The sequence below is a fragment of the Tamandua tetradactyla genome, chromosome 5 (genome assembly GCF_023851605.1).
Source record: "Tamandua tetradactyla isolate mTamTet1 chromosome 5, mTamTet1.pri, whole genome shotgun sequence".
Classification (NCBI taxonomy): domain Eukaryota; kingdom Metazoa; phylum Chordata; class Mammalia; order Pilosa; family Myrmecophagidae; genus Tamandua; species Tamandua tetradactyla.
In genome coordinates, this window is record NC_135331.1 from 192,835,431 (window position 1) to 192,862,210 (window position 26,780).

General features: G+C 46.8%; 1 protein-coding gene across 8 annotated transcripts in view; it reads left to right on the forward strand.

The window, feature by feature from the left end:
- AKAP7 (A-kinase anchoring protein 7) overlaps positions 1 to 24,110 on the forward strand; it is a 162,959-nt gene extending 138,849 nt beyond the window's left edge. For 3 of the 8 annotated variants that reach the window (XR_013176459.1, XR_013176458.1, XR_013176457.1), the window contains 2 exons: positions 18,808 to 20,023; positions 20,517 to 23,307. Coding sequence is in view for 2 of the 8 variants with exons in the window: in XM_077162903.1 (XP_077019018.1) it covers positions 18,808 to 19,001 (194 nt within the window). In the remaining 6 variants the exon portion in view is untranslated. Of the gene's footprint in view, positions 1 to 17,965; positions 20,204 to 20,516; positions 23,308 to 23,876 lie in introns of those variants that run through there. The other 5 variants (XR_013176455.1, XR_013176456.1, XR_013176454.1 and 2 more) reach the window with 5 other exon arrangements.
- Positions 24,111 to 26,780: the final 2,670 nt, after the last annotated feature.

Consider the following 26,780-nt stretch of genomic DNA (forward strand, 5'->3'; position numbering starts at 1 on the left):
CATTCTTACCTGCTGAGCCACCATGGCCTGCCCAAAGGAACAGCATTTAGTTGCAAAACAATATAAATGCAAACTATATAGCGCAAGGGTTAAGATTTTTGTTTGCAGTGACCCCCACCTTGCCCGAGAAGGGTCTTGTATGGAGTGGACAGCTTGCCTGTGCTGTGCTTGGGCAGCGTTGTGTCCCTGGAGATCATAAATGACGCTGTGACCTGGTGACCTGAAGGAGGGTCACAGTCAGCGCCCTTTTGTTTAAATCAGAACGGTCGTAACAGCAGCATGTGCAGCACTGTGCTCAGTGTTTTGTGTATTATCTTATTCCACAGTAGCTCTGGGGTGTGAAACTGGTGTGTTCCCTGGTTTGCAGATAAGGAGAATGAGCCGGAGAGGGGTTAGGTGGCTTATAACAAGCAATAAAGGGTGGGCAACGAGACCCCAGGCCAGCTGTTCTGACCTGTAACCCCAGAGGGACGTTGGAACATTGCTCTGTTGGGAATCTTATTTTCGAGCTCAGAACACTCCGAAAGTAGGAATGTACTTCCTGGGAAGTAGGAGTGCATTTCCCGTTGCCTGGCAGGGGCCTCGGTCTTTGGGAGCCGACAGGCCCGGCATGCGCTTCTGCCCCATGTGAGTGTGTTTTCACATGTAGACGTGGGCCATGTCCTGGCTTCCCTGACCCTTGGTCTTTCACTTGTAGATCGTGATGGTGATGACAGACTATGGTTTCAATGGGCAGCCAGGCGCTTCGCCCGAGGCCACTGCATGGTGGCCAGGGAGGGGCCGACACTCGAGTGCCCATCCGTGGAGGGACCTGAGGCGTCGGGATGTGGAACTGGGGGGACTTGGGGTTGGAGCACAGGCCTTCGGGGTGGTGGGTGGCACCTTGGGCAGAGGTGCCTGCAGCGGCTGTCAGGCCCCAAAGACCGAGGCCCCTGCCAGGCCACCATGCAGTGGCTCCTTCAGGGGGAAGCAGGGCCCAGGGCCCTCGCCATTGTCACCCTCACTTGGGCTCCGCTCCCCCAACACCGAGGACCTTCAACTGGCTGCAGTGTGCCCTGGCCGCCAGGCCTCCCCGGAACCCCAAACTCCTGGGCTGGGGGCACTTCTCCCCACAATTAGACACGCAGCACGTGAGAAGCAAATACCTGTGGGTGGAGTGAATCATTTACATCTCCGCATCGCTGGCCAATTCCTGGGCAAGCGTGATGCTCGTTTAGAGTTCACAGCAAGGCTGCAGGCATCCTGAGGCCTCAGGCCCCCCAGCCAGGACCTTGAAACCTCAGCTTCTCGCCCGGACGCTTTCTGCAGGCTTTGGGAAGTGGACAGTCACAGGTCACAGACTGGACGACAGGCTGGCCTCAGTTACTTTCCTAACCCTACTTGACCTTCGCAGCTTCCCCAGGTCCCACTTGCTGCAGGGCAGTTTCTCCCCTCACTGTTCCTCCTCCCCGAGAGGACGGCCGGAGGTGGTTCCCCAAGCTGTCCGCTCTCTCCTGATTCTATTCCGGCGATTGATCGCCTCACCTTCAGGTTCCTGTGCCATGCACATGCCTGTTGTTCTTCCTTTTGTTGTGCGCCATCGACTTGGTCTGTAGGTTTGATCGGTTTTCCCAGGCGAAGTACGCAGTGCAATCTCCGTGTTCCTGGTTTTCATGGTCAGACTGGAAACTAGGCTTCGGGACAAGAGCAGTGGCAGTCTGACCTGTTTGTGTGTTTGCTAGGGGGAGGATCAGATTGAAACTCCTGTGGCATCCAACAAACTGCGTGCTCTCTTCAACAGAGGGTTTGGTTTAGGATTTGGCAGCTGAACTGAAGAATGCTGAAAGTTTCGAAGAATTTTAAGAAATATTATTTCTTTTGTCCTGTGGTGCTTAGAGAATTCGTGATGTCCTTCACTGCATCGTGGCTGTGTTATGTTCTGTCTCCAAGTGCAGCGGCTGGTTATCTTTACTGAACCTAAGAAGAAAGAAGCAAAATCACGGGTTAACAGCATGTCAGAAATTTTCCTAGGAAATAGGAGGGATGTTCTGAGACCCACACTTATATTTTAAAAAGTTAAGAGTTTACTGGAAATCTCATCATTTTTAACATCATACCTCTTGGTTGGAATAAGCAAATCTTTGAAGACAAGCCTTAGCATGTCTGTAACCTCAAACCTCGAAGGGTGAGTGGGTCGTAGGGGTGCTCAGGAGGTCAGTGTGCGTCACCTCCTCAGCCCATCTGAGGGGCCACAGCCAGCCCACGCGCTCCCCTGCCTCAGTTCCCAGCTGCGTCCCCCTCCTCCCCTCCTCCCCTCCTCCCCTCCTCCCCTCCCCCACCTCCCCCTCCCCCTCCCCCTGCAGATATTCTGCAGTGACCTGATGGGGTGGGCAGCTGTGCTCTCCCCTGCCCCCGAGAAGCCCCTGCTGGCTTTTCAGTCCCTGACCTCAGACCCTGACCCCTCACCCGCCTGGTCTGGTATGTCTTGTGCTGTCTGAGCACACCAGGCTGCCAGGGTGAGCGCCGTGGACTGGCTCAAATGAGAATCTGCTGGCCCAGGGCTTTGAGCCGGGAAGCAGAGCCCCAAACCCAGATCCAGGCGTGGCGTCCAGCCATCCTGGCCAGCGGGCTATTGCTCTGCCCCCAGAGCCGTGGGGGCCATGTGCTTTCATGAGCAGGTGCTGCTGCCACTCTGCACAGCAGCTTCCCGAGGACCTGGGCCTGCCGCGTCCGTGTCCCGAGCACAGGCTCGTCACAAACAAGGGCGCTCAGTGTGCGCGTGAGGCTGGAAGCACACATGGGGGAGTTTCGGTGTGAGAATGACACGTCACTGTCTCCTGTTGACTTCCGCGGCGTCCCCCGCACATGCCCTTCCCTTTCCCAGCCAGTGCCCCCGAGTCTGGGCCATGGACTGTGGGTGGGTGTTGGGGTGAGCCGAGCATCCTGGGCCCCACTCCTGCCCTGTGCTCTCGCAGCCTCTCGGGCCTCGGCCCGTTGGTGATGTGGGGGAGTTTCACCTCCCCCTTTTTGTGCGGACAGCTGGGACGGGTCTCTGGAAGTACGCTGACAATGTGGCGTGTCATCTCCACGTGGGACGGGGTCCCGCTGCTCCCGGCGGCCAGGCAGTATCCCCAACTGGGTCCTCCCATGTGGGTGGTCCTGCCTCTGGGGAGGCCACATGAGGCCCACAGCTGGGACTCATCTCGGAGTTTGGACCTTGTGGCCCACCTTCTGGTGACGTCTGTCTCCGCTTTAATCAGCCCTGAGCCGGATGTCAGTCCAGAGGGAGAGCATGTCGGCCGAGCTAGTGAATGCTAATTCCAGTTACTGATGCTTCTAAGTTTCAAGTAAAACTCCTTAAGATAGAGGACAATCAGTTACAGGAGTGTGAGCACTTTAAGAATCAAAGCCATGCCTCATTTTCCAGCTTCCTCTTTTGCCAGCCAGGAGCATGATTAATTGGCAATTTATGCTTTTGTCATGCTTGAAACTGTATTGATTTTTCCTTTGTCATAAAAATAGTTTTCCACTGACCTACGTGGAGTTTCTCATGGGCCAGGATTCTGTCGCTGCCTGGAGCCCCTCCTCTGGACCCGCTGCCCAGAGTGGCCCTGAGCCCTGCCAGGACACCGAGTAGCCCACGTCCCAACCTGAGCAGATGGGCACAGGACCAGAGTTTGGGAAGGAAAGGAAGAACCATGGTCTTGGCATGAGGCAGAGCAGTTTATGATCTGCAGCGGCAGATGGGAGTCTCCACATAACACGAAACAAACAAAAGCGCAGACACGGTGCCTGCGAAGTGGATTTCAGCGGCAGGTGACTCACCAGCCCGGGATGCTGGAGCCAGTGCAGCTGGCGGTCTCTGAGAAGAGTGGGGAGGCGCATGCCTCTCCTGTACCGAAGGGGGCAAGGGAAACTGTGGGTGTCATTCAGGCTCAGGAGACACCCAGCCTGTCCCACTAGAAATTGGTGTTCAGGTTTTGATATTGAGCACAACAGGAAAGCTTCATTCAGAAGGAAGCCACTGAGACCCCGAGTTCTCAGGCCTTGGGCAATGCATATCTTAGGCCCGAGGGCGGGTGTTGGCCGCCTTCCTGGCCTTGGCAGGCTGCCCAGTGAGCCTCGCTTGGGGAGGACATTGTCCTCATTCCTGTTTACATACGGTATAACCCCCCTGTTTTACGGTGCAGCTCTGTGATTTTTTTTTTCATAGAGAGAAAAAGTTTATTGCTAGGCATGAAGCAGGAGATCAGAAAGCTAAAAATCAGTTTAAAATATGTCTAAAAATATGTCTGCCCAAAATCCAGTAACCCTGATAATTTTATAGTATCAAAATATGGGCAGGTTTTAGGATAATGAGCACAATGGTGTGAGATGACAGGGTTAGGTATGATCTAATTATTGAGTGTGCACTGACTGATTACATGCTAAGTCACAGAATATATTCCAAGTTTATTCTCAAATGTCGGTTCACATCAGTGGGACCATACAGTATTTGTCCTTTAGTATTTGGCTAGACTCACTCAGCATAATGTTCTCTAGGTCCATCCATGTTATTACATACTTCATAAGTTTATCCTGTCTTAAAGCTGCATAATATTCCATCGTATGTATATACCACAGTTTGTTTAGCCATTCTTCTGTTGATGGACATTTTGGCTGTTTCCATCTCTTTGCAATTGTAAATAACGCTGCTATAAACATTGGTGTGCAAATGTCCGTTTGTGTCTTTGCCCTTAAGTCCTTTGAGTAGATACCTAGCAATGGTATTGCTGGGTCGTATGGCAATTCTATATTCAGCTTTTTGAGGAACCGCCAAACTGCCTTCCACAGTGGTTGCACCATTTGACATTCCCACCAACAGTGGATAAGTGTGCCTCTTTCTCCGCATCCTCTCCAGCACTTGTCATTTTCTGTTTTGTGGATAATGGCCATCCTGGTGGGTGTGAGATGATATCTCATTGTGGTTTTGATTTGCATTTCTCTAATGGCCAGGGACATTGAGCATCTCTTCATGTGCCTTTTGGCCATTTGTATTTCCACCTCTGAGAGGTGTCTGTTCAAGTCTTTTTCCCATTTTGTAATTGGGTTGGCTGACTTTTTGTTGTTGAGTTGGACAATCTCTTTATAAATTCTGGATACTAGACCTTTATCTGATATGTCGTTTCCAAATATTGTCTCCCATTGTGTAGGCTGTCTTTCTACTTTCTTGATGAAGTTCTTTGATGCACAAAAGTGTTTAATTTTGAGGAGCTCCCATTTATTTATTTCCTTCTTCAGTGCTCTTGCTTTAGGTTTAAGGTCCATAAAACCACCTCCAATTGTAAGTTTCATAAGTTATCTCCCTACATTTTCCTCTAACTGTTTTATGGTCTTAGACCTAATGTTTAGATCTTTGATCCATTTTGAGTTAACTTTTGTATAGGGTGTGAGATACGGGTCTTCTTTCATTCTTTTGCATATGGATATCCAGTTCTCTAGGCACCATTTATTGAAGAGACTGTTCTGTCCCAGGTGAGTTGGCTTGACTGCCTTATCAAAGATCAAATGTCCATAGATGAGAGGGTCTATATCTGAGCACTCTATTCGATTCCATTGGTCGATATATCTATCTTTATGCCAACACCATGCTGTTTTGACCACTGTAGCTTCATAATATGCCTTAAAGTCAGGCAGCGTGAGACCTCCAGCTTCGTTTTTTTTCCTCAAGATGTTTTTAGCAATTCGGGGCACCCTGCCCTTCTGGATAAATTTGCTTATTGGTTTTTCTATTTCTGAAAAATAAGTTGTTGGGATTTTGATTGGTATTGCATTGAATCTATAAATCAATTTAGGTAGGATTGACATCTTAACTATATTTAGTCTTCCAATCCATGAACACGGTATGCCCTTCCATCTATTTAGGTCTTCTGTGATTTCTTTTAACAGTTTTTTGTAGTTTTCTTTATATAGGTTTTTTGTCTCTTTAGTTAAATTTATTCCTAGGTATTTTATTCTTTTAGTTGCAATTGTAAATGGGATTCGTTTCTTGATTTCCCCCTCAGCTTGTTCATTACTAGTGTATAGAAATGCTACAGATTTTTGAATGTTGATCTTGTAACCTGCTACTTTGCTGTACTCATTTATTAGCTCTAGTAGTTTTGTTGTGGATTTTTCCATGTTTTCGACGTATAGTATCATATCGTCTGCAAACAGTGAGAGTTTTACGTCTTCCTTTCCAATTTTGATGCCTTGTATTTCTTTTTCTTGTCTAATTGCTCTGGCTAGAACCTCCAACACAATGATGAATAATAGTGGAGATAATGGACATCCTTGTCTTGTTCCTGATCTTAGGGGGAAAGTTTTCAATTTTTCCCCATTGAGGATGATATTAGCTGTGGGTTTTTCATATATTCCCTCTATCATTTTAAGGAAGTTCCCTTGTATTCCTATCCTTTGAAGTGTTTTCAACAGGAAAGGATGTTGAATCTTGTCAAATGCCTTCTCTGCATCAATTGAGATGATCATGTGATTTTTCTGCTTTGATTTGTTGATATGGTGTATTACATTCATTGATTTTCTTATGTTGAACCATCCTTGCATACCTGGGATGAATCCTACTTGGTCATGATGAATAATTCTTTTAATGTGTTGTTGGATACGATTTGCTAGAATTTTATTGAGGATTTTTGCATCTATATTCATTAGAGAGATTGGTCTGTAGTTTTCTTTTTTTCTAATATCTTTGCCTGGTTTTGGTGTGAGGGTGATGTTGGCTTCATAGAATGAATTAGGTAGTTTTCCCTCCACTTCAATTTTTTTGAAGAGTTTGAGGAGAGTTGGTACTAATTCTTTCTGGAATGTTTGATAGAATTCACATGTGAAGCCGTCTGGTCCTGGACTTTTCTTTTTAGGAAGCTTTTGAATGACTGATTCAATTTCTTTACTTGTGATTGGTTTGTTGAGGTCATCTATTTCTTCTTGAGTCAAAGTTGGTTGTTCATGTCTTTCCAGGAACTTGTCCATTTCATCTAAATTGTATTTATTAGTATAAAGTTGTTCATAGTATCCTGTTATTACCTCCTTTATTTCTGTGAGGTCAGTAGTTATGTCTCCTCTTCCATTTCTGATCTTATTTGTTTGCATCCTCTCTCTTCTTCTTTTTGTCAATCTTGCTAAGGGCCCATCAATCTTATTGATTTTCTCATACCAGCAACTTCTGGACTTATTGATTTTCTCTATTGTTTTCATGTTTTCAATTTCATTTATTTCTGCTTTAATCTTTGTTATTTCTTTCCTTTTGCTTGCTTTGGGATTAGTTTGCTGTTCTTTCTCCAGTTCTTCCAAGTGGACAGTTAATTCCTGCATTTTTGCCTTTTCTTCATTTCTGTTATAGGTATTTAGGGCAATAAATTTCCCTCTTAGCACTGCCTTTGCTGCATCCCATAAGTTTTGATATGTTGTGTTTTTGTTTTCATTCGCCTCGAGGTATTTACTAATTTCTCTTGCAATAAACATAGGTTGAAAGTGAAAGGTTGGGAAAAGATATTTCATGCAAATAACAACCAGAAAAGAGCAGGAGTAGCTATACTAATATCCAACAAATTAGACTTCAAATGTAAAACAGTTAAAAGAGACAAAGAAGGACACTATCTACTAATAAAAGGAACAATTAAACAAGAAGACATAACAATCATAAATATTTATGCACCGAACCGGAATGCCCCACAATACGTGAGGAATACACTGCAAACACTGAAAAGGGAAATAGACACATATACCATAATAGTTGGAGACTTCAATTCACCACTCTCATTAATGGACAGAACATCTAGACAGAGGATCAATAAAGAAATAGAGAATCTGAATATTACTATAAATGAGCTAGACTCGTTGTTTAAGAATGTGTTGTTGAGCCTCCACGTATTTGTGAATTTTCTGGCACTCCGCCTATTATTGATTTCCAACTTCATTCCTTTATGATCCGAGAAAGTGTTGTGTATGATTTCAATCTTTTTAAATTTGTTAAGACTTGCTTTGTGACCCAGCATATGGTCTATCTTTGAGAATGATCCATGAGCACTTGAGAAAAAGGTGTATCCTGCTGTTGTGGGATGTAATGTCCTATAAATGTCTGTTAAGTCTAGCTCAATTATAGTAATATTCAGATTCTCTATTTCTTTATTGATCCTCTGTCTAGATGTTCTTTCCATTGATGAGAGTGGTGAATTGAAGTCTCCAGCTATTATGGTATATGTGTCTATTTCCCTTTTCAGTGTTTGCAGTGTATTCCTCACGTATTTTGGGGCATTCCGGTTCGGTGCATAAATATTTATGATTGTTATGTCTTCTTGTTTAATTGTTCCTTTTATTAGTAGATAGTGTCCTTCTTTGTCTTTTTTAACTGTTTTACATTTGAAGTCTAATTTGTTGGATATTAGTATAGCTACTCCTGCTCTTTTCTGGTTTTTCTTTGCATGAAATATCTTTTCCCAACCTTTCACTTTCAACCTATGTTTATCTTTGGGTCTAAGATGTGTTTCCTGTAGACAGCATCTATATAGAAGGATCCTGTTTTTTAATCCATTCTGCCAGTCTATGTCTTTTGATTGGGGAATTCAGTCCATTAACATTTAGTGTTATTACTCTTTGGATAATATTTTCCTCTACCATTTTGCCTTTTGTATTATGTACATCATATCTGATTTTCCTTCTTTCTACACTCTTCTCCATACCTCTCTCTTCTGTCTTTTCGTATCTGTCTCTAGTGCTCCCTTTAGTATTTCTTGCAGAGCTGGTCTCTTGGTCACAAATTCTCTCAGTGACTTTTTGTCTGAGAATATTTTAATTTCTCCCTCATTTTTGAAGGACAATTTTGCTGGATATAGAAGTCTTGGTTGGCAGTTTTTCTATTTTAGTAATTTAAATATATCATCCCACTGTCTTCTAGCTTCCATGGTTTCTGCTGAGAAATCTACACATAGTCTTATTGGGTTTCCCTTGTATGTGATGGATTGTTTTTCTCTTGCTGCTTTCAAGATCCTCTCTTTCTCTTTGACCTCTGACATTCTAACTAGTAAGTGTCTTGGAGAACACCTATTTGGGTCTAATCTCTTTGGGGGGCACTGCACTTCTTGGATCTGTAATTTTAGGTCTTTCATAAGAGTTGGGAAATTTTCAGTGATAATTTCTTCCATTAGTTTTTCTCCTCCTTTTCCCTTCTCTTCTCCTTCTGGAACACCCACAACACGTATATTTGTGTGTTTCATATTGTCCTTGAGTTCCCTGATACCCTGTTCAAATTTTTCCATTCTTTTCCCGATAGTTTCTGTTTCTTTTTGGAATTCAGGTGTTCCATCCTCCAAATCACTAATTCTATCTTCTGTCTCTTTAAATCTGTCATTGTAAGTATCCATTGTTTTTTCCATCTTTTCTACTTTGTCCTTCACTTCCATAAGTTCTGTGATTTGTTTTTTCAGTTTTTCTATTTCTTCTTTTTGTTCAGCCCATGTCTTCTTCATGTCCTCCCTCAATTTATCAATTTCGTTTTTGAGGAGGTTTTCCATTTCTGTTCGTATATTCAGCATTAGTTGTCTCAGCTCCTGTATGTCATTTGAACTATTGGTTTGTTCCTTTGGCTGGGCCATATTTTCAATCTTCTGAGCATGATCCGTTATCTTCTGCTGGCGTCTGGGCATTTAATCAGATTTCCCTGGGTGTTGGACCCAACAGGTTGAAAGATTTTTCTGTGAAATCTCTGGGTTCTGTTTTTCTTATCCTGCCCAGTATGTGGCGCTCGTGGCACTCGTTTGTCTGTGGGTCCCACCAGTAAAAGGTGCTGTGGGTCCTTTAACTTTGGAAAACTCTCACCCTGGGGGAGGTTCACCAGCCGAAGCGGCTTGGAAGAGTGCCAATCCGAATCTCCCAGCCGACCCGGGGATCCAAACACGGGGAGGGTCGCCGGCCGCCGCAGCCCAGGAGAGCACCCGTCCGAATCTCCTAGCCGGCCCGGGGAGCGAAGCGTGGCGGGAGGGCACCAGCCACCGTGGCCCGGGGGAATGCACCGTTCCCAGCCGGACCGGGAAGCCACGTGTTTGGAAGGGACCCCGGTCACCGTTCCCCGTGGCCTGGGGATCTCCGATCCAATTTTCCCAGCTGGTCCGGGGGGGGGGCCGCGCATGGGGGGCCACCAGCCACTGCGGCTTGAGGGGACTGCCTGTCCAATTCTCCCAGCCGGCCCAGGAAGGAGGGAGGGAGGGACTCCAGCCGCCTGCTGCCCCGGCCCGGGGAAGCCCGCGCCCCTCGGCGATCTCACCGGAGCGGGTTCTCTCAGCCAGTCAGCCGTTCCAGGATGGGATATGCTGTCTTCTTGATCTTTGTCGTGGCTCCGGGAGCTGTTCTGTATTGTTTCTACTCCCCTAGTAGCTGTTCTGGAGGAGGAACTAAGACCCACGCGTCTTACTAAGCTACCATCTCAGTTCTGTAATTTTTGATCAACAAATCACGATCTAGAAGAGTTTCATTGCCAAGAAAATTCCCTCAGGCTCCCTTTAGTCAGCTCCAGCCCCTGGCAGACCCTGTTTCCCGTTGTTACAGGCTTGCCGTTTCTCGAACGTCACCTGAACGGAGCCATACGCTATAGAGCCTTACCGCTTTTTTCCTACAGAAGTCACAGGTTACAGAAAAATCGTGCTGGAAGTGTGTAGCCTGTTGGGTCTGGCTACTTTCCCCTGGCACGGCACAACTTGGGGTCCACCTCGGCCGTTTTGTGTGGGTCATCGGTTCTCTGCTTGCTGAGTGTGGGTCCCTCGGGGTGTGTTCACAGTTCAGTGACGTGCTGGTGTGGGGAAGGTGTGAGTAAAGCTACCAGAAACATTGCGTGTAGGTCTTTGCACGAGCTTGTTTTCACTTCTCTTGGGCAAATGCCTAGGAGTGTGGCCGGGTTGCATGGCTGAGAATCTGATCAGCTTTGTAAGAAATTTCCGATCTAGGGAGTGGCTATGCCAGTTTGTCCCGCCATCAGCCGTGCATGAGCGTTCCGGCCCCTTCACAGCCTCACCAACACGTGGTGGTGTCAGTCCGTGCGGTTGGCAGCCGCTCTAGCATCTGTGCAGTGGGAAGTCACCGCTGCTTCTGTCGGTCCTCCCCTGAGGACTAGGGATGCTGAGAACCCTCCCCCGTGTGTTGTCCTCTTGATATCTTCTATAGTGAAGAAGCTCTTGAGTGCTTGTGCCCATTTTTGTAACTGGTTGTTTTCTTCTTAAATTATAAGAGTTCCTTTTGTATTCTGGATACCGGTCCTTTAATGGGTATATTTTGCAAATGTTATCTCCTAGTCTGTGTTCTGTTTTCTCATTTTCTTAAATGTCTTGAGAAGAAGAAAAGTTTTAAATTTTAATGAAGTCAAATTTATCATTTTTTCTTTTATAGTTTGTGCCTTGTGTTTCCCATTTAAAAGCTTTTTGCCTAAGCTAAGATCACTAAGTTCTTTTTTTCTCGATGTTTTTATATGTTTAGTTCTACTTTAGTCTCATATCCATTTTGAATAAATTTTTGTATATGGTATGAGAAAGGGTTGAGTATTTTTTTTGCATGTGAATGTCCAATTGTTTTAGTATCATTTCTTGAAAAAATTATTCTTTTTCTGTTGAATCACTTCAGAACCTTTGTTAAAAATCCACTGGCCATATATGTATGTTTTTCTTTCTGCCAATACCCTACTGTCTTGATTTCCTTTTTTCTCTTTTTATTAGAGAAGTTGTGGGTTTGCAGAAAAATCACGTATGAAACGCGGGGTTCCCGGACACCACCCTCTGTAAACCGCTTGTATTCGCGGTGCGTTTTGAGAGCACACATGTAGGATGGTGCTGTTAACTAAGGCTGTGGTTCCTGTAGTGTTCCTTGGTTGTGTTATATGGTGCCATGGAGTGTTTCTAATTTTTATTCTCACGACATATACACAACCTCTTTATCATTATGTAAATTTCCACATTTAGCCACATTCAGATGTTTAGTCCAGAGCAGCCAGCTAACGTACGCAGTGCTGTGCTGCCGTTACCGTGTGCTGGTGGCCTCGGGAGTCCCCGTTCATAGGAATTTGAACTCCAGGAGATAGACCTTTTCCCTTTCTCAGCTGCCTGCAGTACTTAAAGCAGGTTAGCCTTTGCCCCAGGCTGCCTGACTCTGTTGTTTCTTGTCCACCTTTGCTGTCTCCTGCTGCTTTTGCCTGAAGGACAAATTCTGGGGGGAGGGGGTTGATACCAGAGAGGAGATTATCAAGTCAGTCTTCCTGGCTGGAAGGTCCCAGATACACAGAGGGAAACATAGAGGGGATGTTCACAGAGGGAGCACTCACAGAAGGCAACTCACAGAGGGAGCACTCAAAGGGAGCATGGGAGCACTCACAGAGGAAGATTCACAAAGGAAGCACTCACAGAAGGAGACTCACAGGGGGAGCACTCACAGAGGGAGACACTCAGAGGGAGACTCAGGTTGTACTCAGAGGGAGCACTCACAGGGAGACTCACAGAGGTTGTACTCAGAGGGAGCACTCAAAGAGGGAGACACTCAGAGGGAGACTCAGAGGTTGTACTCAGAGGGAGCACTCACAGAGGGAGACACTCAGAGGGAGACTCACGTTGTACTCAGAGGGAGCATTCACAGAGGGAGACTCTCAGAGGGAGACTCAGAGGTTGTACTCAGAGGTTGCACTCACAGAGGGAGATTCACAGAGAGAGACTCACAGAGGTTGTGCTCACAGAGGGAGTGCAGTCTGACTCCAAATTGCCATGGGGAGCCAATGAGGGGTGGGGCCAGACAGTGCCTGGAGCTTCTCCCATGACTCCCCGAGGCTGTGCCTCCTAGCACACGCAGCCCTCCAGCTGCCCTCCGCAGCCCCTTCAGTGCTGGGTTGGATCGGTGGCCCCCAGTGAGCCACAGCAGCTGGTCAGAAGCTCCTGACCCTTGGGCAGCTAAGTCTCTGTGACCCACCCTGGCACCAGCACACTGCTTTGGGGGCCAAGTGTGCACCTCTCCCTGCTGTCAGTGGGAGACGGCCTGGGTGACAAGGCTACCGCAGGAGAGCAGTTCCCTGGGATGGGCCACAGTTTCCAGCTTCTTCCTCCTGCCCCTCCCTGGGGTCTGCAGTGTCCCGCTGAACTTTGGAGTTCCCGAAGGTGGATGCGGACAGTCCGGTCTGTCTGTAGTTGTTCTCACAGTGGGAACGGACAGTCCGGTCTGTCTGTAGTTGTTCTCACGGTGGGAACGGACAGTCCGGTCTGTCTGTAGTTGTTCTCACGGTGGGAACGGACAGTCCGGTCTGTCTGTAGTTGTTCTCACGGTGGGAACGGACAGTCCGGTCTGTCTGTAGTTGTTCTCACGGTGGGAACGGACAGTCCGGTCTGTCTGTAGTTGTTCTCACGGTGGGAACGGACAGTCCGGTCTGTCTGTAGTTGTTCTCACGGTGGGAACGGACAGTCCGGTCTGTCTGTAGTTGTTCTCACGGTGGGAACGGACAGTCCGGTCTGTCTGTAGTTGTTCTCACGGTGGGAACGGACAGTTCGGTCTGTCTGTAGTTGTTCTCACGGTGGGAAGGCTCCTGGGGCTTCTTACTCCCCCACCTTCCCACAGTCCTGCCTCCATCCCTGCTTGATTTCTGTGGTTTCATCCTAAGTCTTGAAGTCAGACACTGAAGCCTCCCACTTTGTTCCTTTTATAAGCTGCTTTGGCTGCTCTGGTTCCTGGGCATTTTCTTATGTATTTTACAACCAGCTTATCAGTTTCTGTGAAGCAGACTGGTGGGGTTGTGACTGGTATTGTGCGGCTTCCGTGGAGCAGTTGGAGGAGAACTGACATCTTAACCGTATCGAGTGTTTCAATTCATGGGAATAGTTCATCTCAACCTTATTTAGGTCTTATTTAGTTTCTCTCAAGAAGTTTTGTAGTTGTCAGTGTACAGGCCTTGCACGTGTTTAAGTGAATTATCCTTATATAGTTCATATTTTATGTTATTATGAATGACATTTTTTAAAATTTTATTTATTAAACATACTGGCATACAAACACCATGACGATGAATATACAACTATGTGATGATTTTGTGAGTTACTGATCATATATATGAAGAATGGAATGATCATATGGTAAGAATGTTTGAATGACGTTGTTTTTACGTTTCTGTTTTCAGTTGTTACAGCTAGTACCCAGAAATACGGTTGATTTCGGCATATGGTCCTTGCATTCTGTGACCTTGCTAATCACAGTGTGTAGGCTCTGTGGGACTTGTAAGGCATATGCACGCCATCAGCTAATAAAGAGTTTACTTCTCCTGCAATCGGGATGCTTTTCGTTTATCTTTCTTGCCTGATTGCAGTGGTTATGATCTGAAGTACATGTTGTGTTGTAATGAGCAGATATCTTTATCTTGCTCCTGATCTTAAGGAGAAATCACTGAGTCTTTCACCACAAAGTGGGATGTCAGCTGTAGATTTTCATAGATGCCCTTTATCAGCCTGAGAAAATTTCCTTCTGTTGTGAGTTTGCTAAGAGTGTTTATCATGACTGGGTATTGAAGTTTGTCAGATTCCTTTTCTGAATGTACTGAGATGAAATGATCCTATTTTTTTCTTTAATCTGTTAGTATGGCAAATTATACTGATGGATTTTCAAATTTAAAATCAGTCTTGCATTTTTAAAATAAGCCCATATCAGTTGTGGCATATTATCCTTTTTGTATATTGTTAAATGTAATTTCGTAGTATTTCCCAAAGTACTTTTGGATCTCTATTCATGAAGAATATTTGTCTGTAGTTTTCTTTTTTTGTAATGTTTGTCTGGTTAGGTATCATAGGACAAATTGGAAAGTGTTCTCTCTCTTATTTTCTGGGAGAGTTTGTGAATTGGTATTATTTGTTCCTAAAATGTTTGGTAGAATTTACCAAGAGTGAAGTGCCATCTAGGCGACTTTATAGAAGATCTTAGCTACAGTTTCAACTTCTTTACTACTATAGGACTATTGAGAAATATTTTCTTCCTTGCTGTGTTTTTCTGCTGCAGCCACAACTGGAGTGTCTTTTTAGGTCCTGCCCTGCCAACGGGCCATTGTCAGTTTGCTATAAGCTGTGCTGAGGGTGCTGGAACGAAGAGGTCCTGTCCCTCTGGACCCAGGGTCTCGAGTGGGTTGTAACTTCTCGCATCCCTTTAGTGGTTTCTCTAGGCTTTTAAAATCAGCCTCTTAACTTAGGATGGTGTGCCTTCAAATAATATTATGCCATGATACATTTCGTATAAGAACCCTGCAACAGTTATTTACATTTCCCCCCACTAGACTTTGTACTATTGTTTTCATGCATTTTATTTCATATATTTTATAAACCCCATTCAAAACATTTATCTTTTAAGGAGATTAAGATTTTTAAGAAGTGTGTTATTTTAATGTACATACTTGCTGTGTTTAGCCCTCTTCTTGCCTCCGTGTTGACCCACATTCCCATTTCGTACCATTTTTCTCCTGCCTCAGGTTCCTCCTGTGTACAGGCCCCTGGCAGTGCTGGTCTGCTGGCTGATTCACACCACGTGTGCACCTGTGTGCGCGTGTGTGTGTTTGTGTAAGTCCCCTGGCAGTGCTGGCCTGCTGGCAGCTGATTCACACCATGTGTGCACATGTGTGTGTGTGTGTGCGTAACTTTGGTACTTGGCAGGAGGAGGGAGCTTTATTCGCAGGAGCTCTGCTTCCTGGAGTGTGGCAGCTGATGCTTGTGCACACAGGGCTGAAAGGATGGCGTGGTTTAGGTGGGCAGTGGGGTGTGAGCTGCGGGAGGGGTGCGGACAAGCCGAGTGCACCGCTCAACCCCCGTGACATGGCGGAGCGCTGGTCAGCGTCTCTTCTTATAAGTAGATGAAAGAAAAGGGAAGCTCAGTTAAAAAAAAACAAACCCTTTTTTGAGGACACAGTGACGCAGCAGAAGCAGGGTGTGGAAGTATGCTGGGTGGGGTGAGGCTCGGGCGGCTTTGCCCATGGCCGGGTGAGGCTATGGACTGGAGGGGGGTGGGGGGTGCTTCTGGGGGGGTGCGTCAGACGTCCGAGTCCAGACGTCCGAGTCTTACAGTGGACTCTAGTGGAGATTTTTTCCATCCCTTTAAAGAAATTGCGTGATTTCTTCTTGTCAGAACCGATAGGCCCCAGTACTTGGCGTAGGTGGGGTACTGACTTCTGGGGCCCTCCCTGTGACACCCATTAAGCAATTTTGGGGCCCAGTACTCGTAAGACCTTTAATTATCCTAGTATGTGTAAAATATTCTTGCTGCCACAAAGGAGTTCACTTGTTTTCTGTTTTATAACCACAGAACAGTAGATTTTATCTGTGTTCTGCTTTGTTAGCAGAGATCGTAGGTAGTAAAAAGTGAGTGGCACAGACCCCAGCAGTGGGGGGGAGGTGTGGCGCCCTGGTAGGGGCGGCCCGCTGTGGGATATCCTGCAGACGAGCTCAGGTTTTCCTACGGAGGGGGTGAGAGGCCGCAGGACACATCCGACTGTTGAGCTGGAAGTGCTAGAGCAGGTGTAAGGAAGGCAGGATTGAAGCAGCCCCGGGGGTGTGGGACCACGTGGGTTAACGGGAACGAAGGAGTAACATGGTGGCAGTCCCGTGTGGAGCGTGGCTGATTGGAAAAGCGTAAACAGATACGGGAACGCCGGAGGAGAAAACCAGCCTCGGGGGAAGGTTTTGTGTTTTTAGTCTCGTCATGTGTGACGTAGCAGGGACACTTATTATGGACAGGCAGGAGTCACGTAAGCACAGGGCTGGGCTGAGAGGGACTCTGAGTTCTGATAGGAGCCCCCTCCCCAGTGGGAGAGCTGGCTCTGCTGGGCCCAGGACACAGTTTCTGACCCTAAGGGAGGGCAGGCTGTGGGGTCCAGACGTGGCAGCCCATTTCCAGTGTTCAGTTTGATTTTCCCTTTGGAATTCAAAGAGCCTTTATACAAATAGTTCCAGGAAATGAGTTCTGACATGTCATCTATGCAGTATAAACATTGAGATAAAATCCTTTCAGAATTAGGCACTATGCACATTTGTTCTTACCAAAAAAGACAGTTTAGCTTGCCCCCGAGTGTGATATTGGCAGTGGATTTCTGTATCTTTGTTTTAATAATATCCTGACATCTTTCTGCTTGGTGAGTTCTGCAGAGAGGTCACTGCGCTGACCACTTCCCTCTGGTGCTGACACACTCGATTCTAGGCACACTCTGTGCTGCACATACCTGGGACTTTGCATTGGGGGTCTGTGTGCCACATGGCTGTGCTGGGGGGACGCAGTGGCTGAATTTCCCAATTTTGGGGTCTTCAGATTCATTCAGCCCATCCCCTGCTGCTGCCCTGCAGGGACTGGCCCCAGGATGGTGGCGGTGAGAGCAGAGTCGCCCAGGGCTGTGTCCGTGCCTGTGTCTGTGGCGGTGGTTCGGGGGGCTGGCCCCCCGTGGCTTGCCTGTGGCCTCCAGCTCCTCAGACCTGCCTGGCCCAGACCTGCGCCGGACACCCCCACCTTGGCCGTGAAGGCCCTGGGGGGTTCCAGGAGGGAACTGGGCTGGCGTCCGGCCTCTTGGCCTGAGTGACCCGCCTGGGTCCACGGCTCAGTGGAGGGGAGGGGGCTGAGCAGGCGAGGGGATGAGGGCGCAGGCTCCTGGGAGCGAGTAGCAGAGAGTGACAGGGACCAGCTCTTATACAGCAAAAGGAAAATGGAATAATGAACCCAGTGGTTACGGCCAGGAAGGTGAAATGGCCATAAAACATTCACATCTGGCAATTTAGTATCATAATTCTAACCTTTCCCTGAATAAAATCCTATTGCTTCGATTGCAGTGATAACACTGAGATTCAAGAAATGGTCCTTATACAAACTGAGTTGAAGCCAGCTCCTGGCAGCCATGGGTGCTGAGGTGACAGGCGGTGCGGGGCAGGGGTGCCGGCGGGCGGGGCCGAGGCCGTGACCTTCTTCTCTGTTGGGGGTGCAGGTGAGGAGTGCCGAGGCGAGCCGGACGAGGCCGAGCTGCTGCGGCTCAGCCGGCGGCTGGTGGAGAGCGCCATGCTCCAGGCGGTGCAGCAGTTCCTGGAGGAAACCGCGCGCAGGAGCCAGCCCGGGCCGGCGGGCGCTGGCGACCAGGCCGGGGACAGCGACCGGCCATGAGTGGGGTCCCCAGGGTGGCTGTGCGGGCATCGCCCGGGCGCAGCAAAAGAGGACCAGCGCGCGGGGACCGAGGGGGCGAGCCGATGGACGAAGATGCGTGTCCAGGCCCATGGTGCCAAGCCTGGAGCCCTGTGGCCACCCCACGGTCAGCCTGCGGCCACCCCGCAGCCACCCCACAGCCACCCGGTGATCAGCCTGTGGCCACCCCGTGATCAGCCTGCGGCCACCCCACGATCAGCCTGTGGCCACCCTGCAGCCACCCCATGGCCACCCCTTAGTCACCCGCGGTCATGGGGACACCTGGGTCAGCCTCACGGACTTGAGTTCAGGCCGCAGAATGGTCCCTGCCATTGGGTGGGCCACAGGCCACGCAGCCTGAAGCCCCAGAGGGCTGTGTTTGCCGTGAGCTGGTAAAATGAGTGTCCTGCAGGCACGGGGCGTGGGGCACATGACTGCCCTCCTGGCTGCACTGTGTGGTGATTTTCATTTACCTTAAATTACGTTTTGTGTAAATGACACAGTTTTTGGTAAAATGCAATCTTTTCTATAAAATGTGGGCGACATTCTAAAGGTTGTTCTTTGACCCCTGTTCTGATAAGGCGCTGTGCTGCGCTTGAATGTTTTTCATTGCATTTGTATGTAAAATGTGTGATATAACTTTTTCCTTAGGCGAGGAACCTCCTGGAATCCAGAGCTTAATTAATGAAGCTTTGTGTCGGGAAAGGATGAGACTGAAGGCCAAAGTGAAGCAGATAAAGGAACTTTTACTGCAGCCTGAGACTCAGGCTAAAATTAGGAGGGAGCTCCTGGAAGGGGCACTCGCCCATGGACCCCCAGCAGCGGCGCTGGCTCAGCGCCCATGACCCGAGCCCGTGCGGCCGTGGCACCTTCTCGGGCGGAGCTTGAGGGACACCGAGAGGCTGAGCCCGCGGGGACCAGCCACCTCTTCCCAAAGACAACGGAGTCCGCCCCATTCGTTTTTAAGCTAAACTTGCGGTTTGAAATGTTTGTCTCTGTAATACTGAGTTATTTCAGAGATGTGTTTTTGGGTTCTTGCAGGTAAAAAATACAGACCCTGAAAAGTCATTTACAGACATAAAAAAGAATACAGCATTTTAAGGGCCACTTGCCTCCTGTTGGCATGATTTTTGGGGGTCATTGTTAAATCAAAAGCAGCAGTATCAGAACATGTCTAGGCCTAGTGTTATTTTTAACAGGAAGTATGAATGTTTCTTCAGCATTAGACTTGAATGCACATTTATATGTGTAAATATTATAATCACTGGATAAGAATGTTTTACAATATCCATTTGTATTATTTTGCACTGATCAAAATGTACTTTGCTTTTTCATTTGTTAATGAATAAATGTTTGGGATTTTTCTTTTCTACTTTTCTGGAGATCAGCCCCAAGTCTTACCTTATTCTTTGCAATCTGAATTTATTTGCACTGGTTCATTTTTAAAGAAAACTCTTGAGAAATGCCCCTCCCCCTTATGATTACTGGTAACATGTTTTTCTATAGTTGTGAAATTGCTACTACTAATAAATCATGATGGAGGGGAAAATTATTTGGAGATCAAATATGAAATCATTTCAAATATAAAATCCTGTTTATTGATGGATTTTGGCTATTTTTTTCACTGGGTAGATTATATTACATTTACTTATAAATGACTTAAGAGTTCTCCTGCCTCTTAATAAACATAGTTTTCCCTTTGTTGACTTTCTGCATTTTTCTTCTTATTCTTGGAAGTTGCTGGGTCTGTGTTGGTATAATGAACTCAAATACAGCAGCTTGGACAATCTCAAAGCTTCTTCACCTCTGTGTTTGTATCCTTCATGCCAAAATAGCACAGTTGTCACAGCAGCTAAGGACAAGCATGGTAGGTACTTGTTTTAGACGTTTACAAAGCACTGCAGCTCCGTCTCCACGGAGAACTCTCTGCAGAGGGTTAACAGCCAAAATGGCATCTCAGAGACCACTAGCAGTGGCCCCGACGTGCTGTCAGTAGGGAAGGGGCACAGGTCCAGCCCAGTGCAACCTGAAGGGCATGCCCCAGGGAAATGCCTTGTGGTGAGGAGGGCTGGGGAGGGCTGGGAATGCTGGGGAGTGGTGGGGAGGGTTGGAAGGGGTGGGGAGGGCCAGGGAGGGGTGGGCTGGGAGCACTAGGAGGGCTGGGGAAACTCTGGGGAGGGCTGGGAGGGCTAGGGGAGCGCTGGGGAGGGCACCCTCAGGTCGACTCTGGGGCAGGAAGCAGGCGCTGGACCTCACTCAGCGAGGAACAGGCTGGGACGAGACCACTTCAGGGATCTGGGCCTGAGCTGGAACCAGGGCTCCGTGTCCAGTTCCCAGTTTTCCCCATCCCGTGTCCACAGGTAACACGGATTCAGGAGAGACGACGTGCTCAGAATGCATCCGCAGGCACCTTTACCCTCCAGGAGCAGCCCCCAGCCCATGTGATCTGTCACAAGGTTAGCACAGCACTCTCCACAATCTGGGGCTCCGTGTCTTACAGCCGCTTTAGCGAAGAGTCATCATTTCCATGTTCAATACCTTCCTCAATACCTCTAGCACTGATTTAGGGACATTATCACAGGCCTCCTGTTCAGTGGCCCTGCTAGGAAGTTATTAAACCGTTTGACAGATCAGGAAACAGGCTCTGATGGGTATGTGGTCCACGGTCATAAAGCTGACAGAGGGTAGAACTAATCTACACTTGGGCTTGTCTGATGGCAAAGCTGATAGGCACCCTGTCCACACACGACACTTCCTCTCCCCACGCGTTATGGCTGCATGACGGAGGAACGGGTGCTTTCTTTAGGCTGGACCTGCTCCCTCTCAGGCCTCGGTCAGCACGTGTGCTAGAATGGGGAAAAGTAGGCAACAAGCCCAGGTACTTAGTTTAGAACTTAAGGACCCTAATCCTTATCAGTAAAATCTTCATGGTTCCATTTTTAAAATAATGGACTATGAGATTAGTTGGCAAACTTCTAAATTAGGGATCTGCGCTTTCAAAATGACGTTTCCCCATTAATCAGATTCACAGAATAATTGCTCATTGAGTCCCGTGGCTGGAGTATGTTGTCCCAAACTGGGCCTGCCTCCTGGGTGGCCTTCGATGAGAGGGTGTTGGCTCAGGACAGGTGGCTACTTGGCTTCCAGACTTGACATGGGATCCGAGCAATTCTGAGCCTCAGTTTTCCAGTCTGTAATTTGAAAGAGTGTGGCCCTGGACGGACAGGTGTCCTTGCCGTCTCCTCGCTTCTGGTGGCCCCTGGCCATCCGCGGGTTCTTTCTGACATCCTTGGCGTGTAGCTCGCGGTCTCTCCCCTGTGACTGTCCATGTCTCTTCTCCCCTTACCAGGACACCGGTCACCCTGGAATAAGACCCCCCTTCCTCCAGAATGACCTCGTCTTAGCGCATCCCAGCTGCAGTGATGAACTAGTTCATGGTATGTGGGGTTAGGGCTTGGACACATTTGGTTTTGCTTGGAGGACACGATTTAACCCTTAACCCCAGTGATTCCTGAAGGCCCTAGATGTGCTCTTGGGACTCTCCCACGCCACTGCTTCTCCCAGTCGGCTCCCTGGGCGTGTAGCCTTCCTGTTCAGGCCCCCTGTGCATTTGTTGGCACTAAAAGGCATAGAATTCTAGAGGACTCTGCATTCTGATTCACTCATGTTGCTTGTCACCTTTTGTTTTAGTTTGCTAAAGCTGTCGGAAATGCAGTATACCAGAAGTGGGCTGGCTTTTATGAAGGGGATTTATTACATTACAAGTTTACAGTTCTTAAGGCCATAAATGTGTACAAACTGAGGCATCCAGGGAAGAAACCTTGACTCAACCAAGGCTGATCTGGGAAGGCACGTGGCTGGCTCTGCTGGTCCTTTGTCTTCTGGTTTGTGTTAGTTAGATTCAGTTGTCAACTTGGCCAGGTGAGCATACCTAGTTCTGTTGCTGTGGACACAAGCAAATGGTACGTGAATCTCATCTATTGCCAATTACATCTGCATTCGGCTAGGAGGCGTGTCTGCTGCAATGAGTGACGTTTGACTTAATTGGCTGGTGCTTAAATGAGAGAACGCAATGTAGCACAGCCTAAGCAGCTTGGCATTCCTCATCTCAGCACTCGTAGCTCAGCCCAGGCCTTTGGAAATGCAGAAAGGAATCACCCCAGGGAAAGTTGTTGGGACCCAGGGGCCTGGAGAGAAGGCCAGCAGAGATCACCCTGTGCCTTTCCAGGTAAGAAAGAACCTCAGTTGAAAGTTAGCTGCCTTTCCTCTGAAGAACCAACAAAATAAATCCCCTTTTATTAAAAGCCAATCCATCTCTGGTGTGTTGCATTCTGGCAGCTAGCAAACTAGAACATGGTTTCAAGCAGCTTCCCCAGGGATGTTATCTTTCTGCATCTCTAAAGGTATCTGTGTTGGCTCTGAGCTTTTTCCAAGTTGATTCCCTCCTAAAGAACTCCAGTAAGGGTTAAGACCCACCTTGAGTGAGCAAAGTCACATCTCTGTGGAAACCAACTAATCAGAAGACCCCACCTACATCTCCATGGGAACAACCTAATCAAAAGGTCTCACCTAAACAATAGGTCTGGCCCCACAAGATTGGATTAGGAAAAAAATATGGCTTTTCTGGGGTACATAACAGTTTCAAACGAGCACACCTTCATGTAGGAAAAACCCACTGGCATGCATTCACATTTAAAACCAAATCCCAACATCTTTGGAGATCACTCTCTGGGAAAATAGATCCTCTATGAATATTCCAAGAGAGGTCAAACATTTGAAATGTTTTCACAGCAGGGCAAGACTCTTTCAGCTCTGAACTTGGTTCCACTTACAGAATCTTGGACTGTTGTATCAGCCCGCTTCTTTGTGTGAATAACTAGAGGCCTCTGAGATGCACTCGATCCATTTCTAGAACGTTCTTAAGATTCCCTCAAAAGCCCCAGATATGCCTCCATCCAGTTGCCCCAGCAGCCAGCTGTTCCCCAAAGAGGTGCTTTCCACCTGGCCTCTGCACTCTCTCACAGATGCTTAGGAGACAAATCCAGAATTTATTTCACTATATAATCAAAGACAATGAACCTATAGTATTTCCAAACACAAATTGGAGAGTGGATAACCCATCACCATCTGTGATTTTCATTGCTTTTTAGTCTACAATCATTTTTTCTTTGAACCAACTGTAGATGCATTTGTGGATTCCAATTTTTCCAAGTAGACAGAACTCATACAAATAAAAAATAACATAGTACGCTTAGAAAATAGTTTCTAAATACCTGCATGAGTTTGATAGCACACAGGCCAACAAGATAAATCCCTGGATGATTTCATTTGCAATAAAAATGAATAATAGAGCAGTTTACTATGCAGTGGAAAAAACATTCTAATGCTAGCTATGGCACTTCCTTCTTGGATCACTGTTTTGGGGATAATAAGGTTTGTTTGTAAGGTCATTTGAGAGCTTCTGAAGGAAGGGTCTATTACCCTTCTCTCAGATTGTATGCTCCAAACTACTTATTTGCATCCCTTAAATATTACTGATAAATTCAGGAGATTTGGGATGGCTTTAAAATGTAAGCCGCAATATTTGTCCTACCTATTCCATCATTGGTCACTTCTTAGTGGGCCATGGAATTCCATGGTAGCACCACTTAGAGGGACAGTCAAACTGAGAAATCAATTCAGCATCTCCCGTAAGTAAATCTATGTTGTTTTTCTTTTAGTGGTTTAAATGATTTCTGGAAAACCACCATCCTATGTCACTGCCCTGCCCAAGTCGTCTGGGAAAGGTGGCACATACCAGCTGCAGTCTGTCCCCTCTGCAGCGTGTGGACCTCTCGTGTGTAAGTGATGACAGAACAAGTCGGTACAGCACCTCAGATTACTCCTCTCCCCTGCCCAAAGCCATCTGGGCCCGGGGTTGGCACGATTATGTCCTTGAACCAAGACAGACTGTACTTTCTTCATTTTTTTAACCTGGGCCACCCGGGAGCACTGCAGCGGGCAGGCCTGGGCACCTTCCCAGGCCCGGGGGTCGAGCCTGGGGTCCCAGCCATGGGGAGGGTTCCGGGGAGGGGTGGGCATGAGGGCTGACGGCCACGTGCTGGGCGTTTGTCGCACTTAGTGCTTTGAATACCCTGGCTGGGGTCCCCCTGTTGCCTCTCTTCTCCAGGGGGCCCGGCCCCAGCTTCCATCTGTCTACGCGGGCACAGGCATGTCCAGCCCTCCAGGCGAGGCCCTGTGAAGGATCCCCGTGCCATGCAAAGACAGTGAAAGTCAAGTGCGTGGGGAGAGTGGCGGCTGCCCACTAACCACCAGTTCCCGTCACTTGAGTGTGTGCCTTAGTTAAGGGAGTGCCTGGATTGGGTGACACTGAGAGGACAATGTCATAATGATGCAGAAATAGTGATGTAGCAACGATTTAGCCATGCTGAAGCAATAATGTCGCAATGATGCTGAATGTCCCACATCATGAAAGTAAGGAGAATCCTATAGTTGCATTGGTGCAAAATAGGCACTCAAATAATTTTAGAATTAATTTTAAAATTTTGTAGACAAATTTCTGGGAAATTCACTTCTTCAGCCTTGCATGAGTTTGTGCACAGGCAGAGATTCTGGTTGCCATCACGGAACGGATGCAGAAGGGTTGACACCATGAAGAGTTTTCTCGCACCCCCTTTGCATTTGGATCCTCCCTCAGCCCCTCATTCCTGGGAGCCACTTCCCAGCTCTCTGCCCCTGTAGGTTTGCCTCTTCCAGGCTGTCCCATAAATGGAATGTTACAGTTCATACCCTTTGAGGTGGGTACTTGCACTTAGCAAAATGCAGGAATAATTTTTCTAGTTTCAAAGGAATGTTTATTTTTGCTTAGTGGAGGCTAGAGGAAGAAGGCAGGGGAGACTCAGCTGCTGCAGAATTGACGCATAAAGCAAGTCGGATGCTGCTGAAACACTAAGGCTTTCCTTCACATGTTACAAGAATTCCAGCTATTTAAAGCATAAGTTTTCTGATTTGCCTTTTCTATTTTGGGTATATTCAAATATATGTCTTCTGGAAGCATCAGGGAAGAAAAGGTGCCTCCTCACAGACGTTGCTTAGTCTCGGCATGTGGAAATATAACTATCTTCTAAATTGTATTTTTTAGTTAGTTTGGCACTTGAGTTTATTTCTATGGCTGGTGAGAGAATCCTCAGCAGTATATTTTCCTGTTCTCTGGAAAACTGCTGACCTTCCAAGCTGTCATTTTATTCAGCACAATCTGTGCTGCACAGTGCAATTATGCATAACACAAAATTGAGTTGAATCTGAAAGAGGCGAGAGGAGGCCTGGCTTGTATTTTACTGCCCCAGGAACATTTCCACCGTCCATCAATGTTCTCCACCTTCTATTCTAAGTAATCTCTTTGCTGCTGTGTTCTGCTCTTATGCTGGAAACCATTATTTAGGGAGGGAATTAATATTGTACTTTGGGATTCCCATTGAGATGAACATACTTAGCAGGTAGAAAGAGAGTTCAATACCTGCTGAGTAAGTAAAAGCAGTAATCTCCATTTTATCTATCCTTTACACACATTTCAAACATACACTCATGTGCCATGGGGAGAGGTGGCTTGTAATTTTTGGATAAGTGTGAGTAGGGAACAAACAGTTCGCACTGCAAACTGCTTTGCCTTTGCAGTGTATTGTTAATTAACAATAATTGTATGCTCCCCTAAAGAAACAGATATGTTGAGGGATGTATAAAATGCTATGGGCCACTGAGCTGAGATAATGACTGTGTAAAGTTGCTTGGATAGTTAAAATCAGGCCAACTGAATTGATGAAATTTGCCAGTGGGCTCAATTCTCCACTTCCTATTTCTTTAGAATGTGTTACAATTCAAATGGGTTTTCAGTATTTATTTTCTATTGCATTTTCTTTGCAGTTGACTGGGTTACTTATTTGGTTCTTAAAAACTTCATACTTGAAATTATGGAGCACTTGTGACCTTAAATATAAGAAGTGGTGTAATTCCATGGCTAAGGACAGCATTGAAATTTGATTCCCATTTCTACCACCACTGTTATGTTGAGCTTACTGTAAAACCCTTCACTGGTTTGTCTCTCACACTGGAGAAAGATCAAGTACAGTATTAAATTCTTTTTAGATGTTTTTTATTGTGAAATATAACATATATATAAAAAAGTAATGTTTCCAAGTACATTTAGCAAATAGTTATAGAACAGATTTTAAAATTTGGTATGGGTTACTCACTGTTATAGGTTACATTTCCACAATTTTTTTGTTTTTTCTTTTAGCTACTCCAAGTCACTGGAGACCAAAAGAATTATCCATTTAATGATTGAGAAATTATCAAATCCTGTCTTCTCTTTTATACTTCTCCTTCTCTCTCTCTCTCTCTCTCTCTCTCTCTCTCTTTTTGTGAAAAATAACACATGTGCAAAACAATTTCAAATCACATAGCAACGATTACTTATAGAACAGATTCCAGAGTCTGGTGTGGATTACAGTTCGACAAGTTTAGGTTTTTACTTCTAGCCACTCTATGATACTGGAGACTAAAAGAAATATCAATATAGTGATTCAGCACTCATACTTATTTGTTAAACCTGACCATCTCTGTATAAC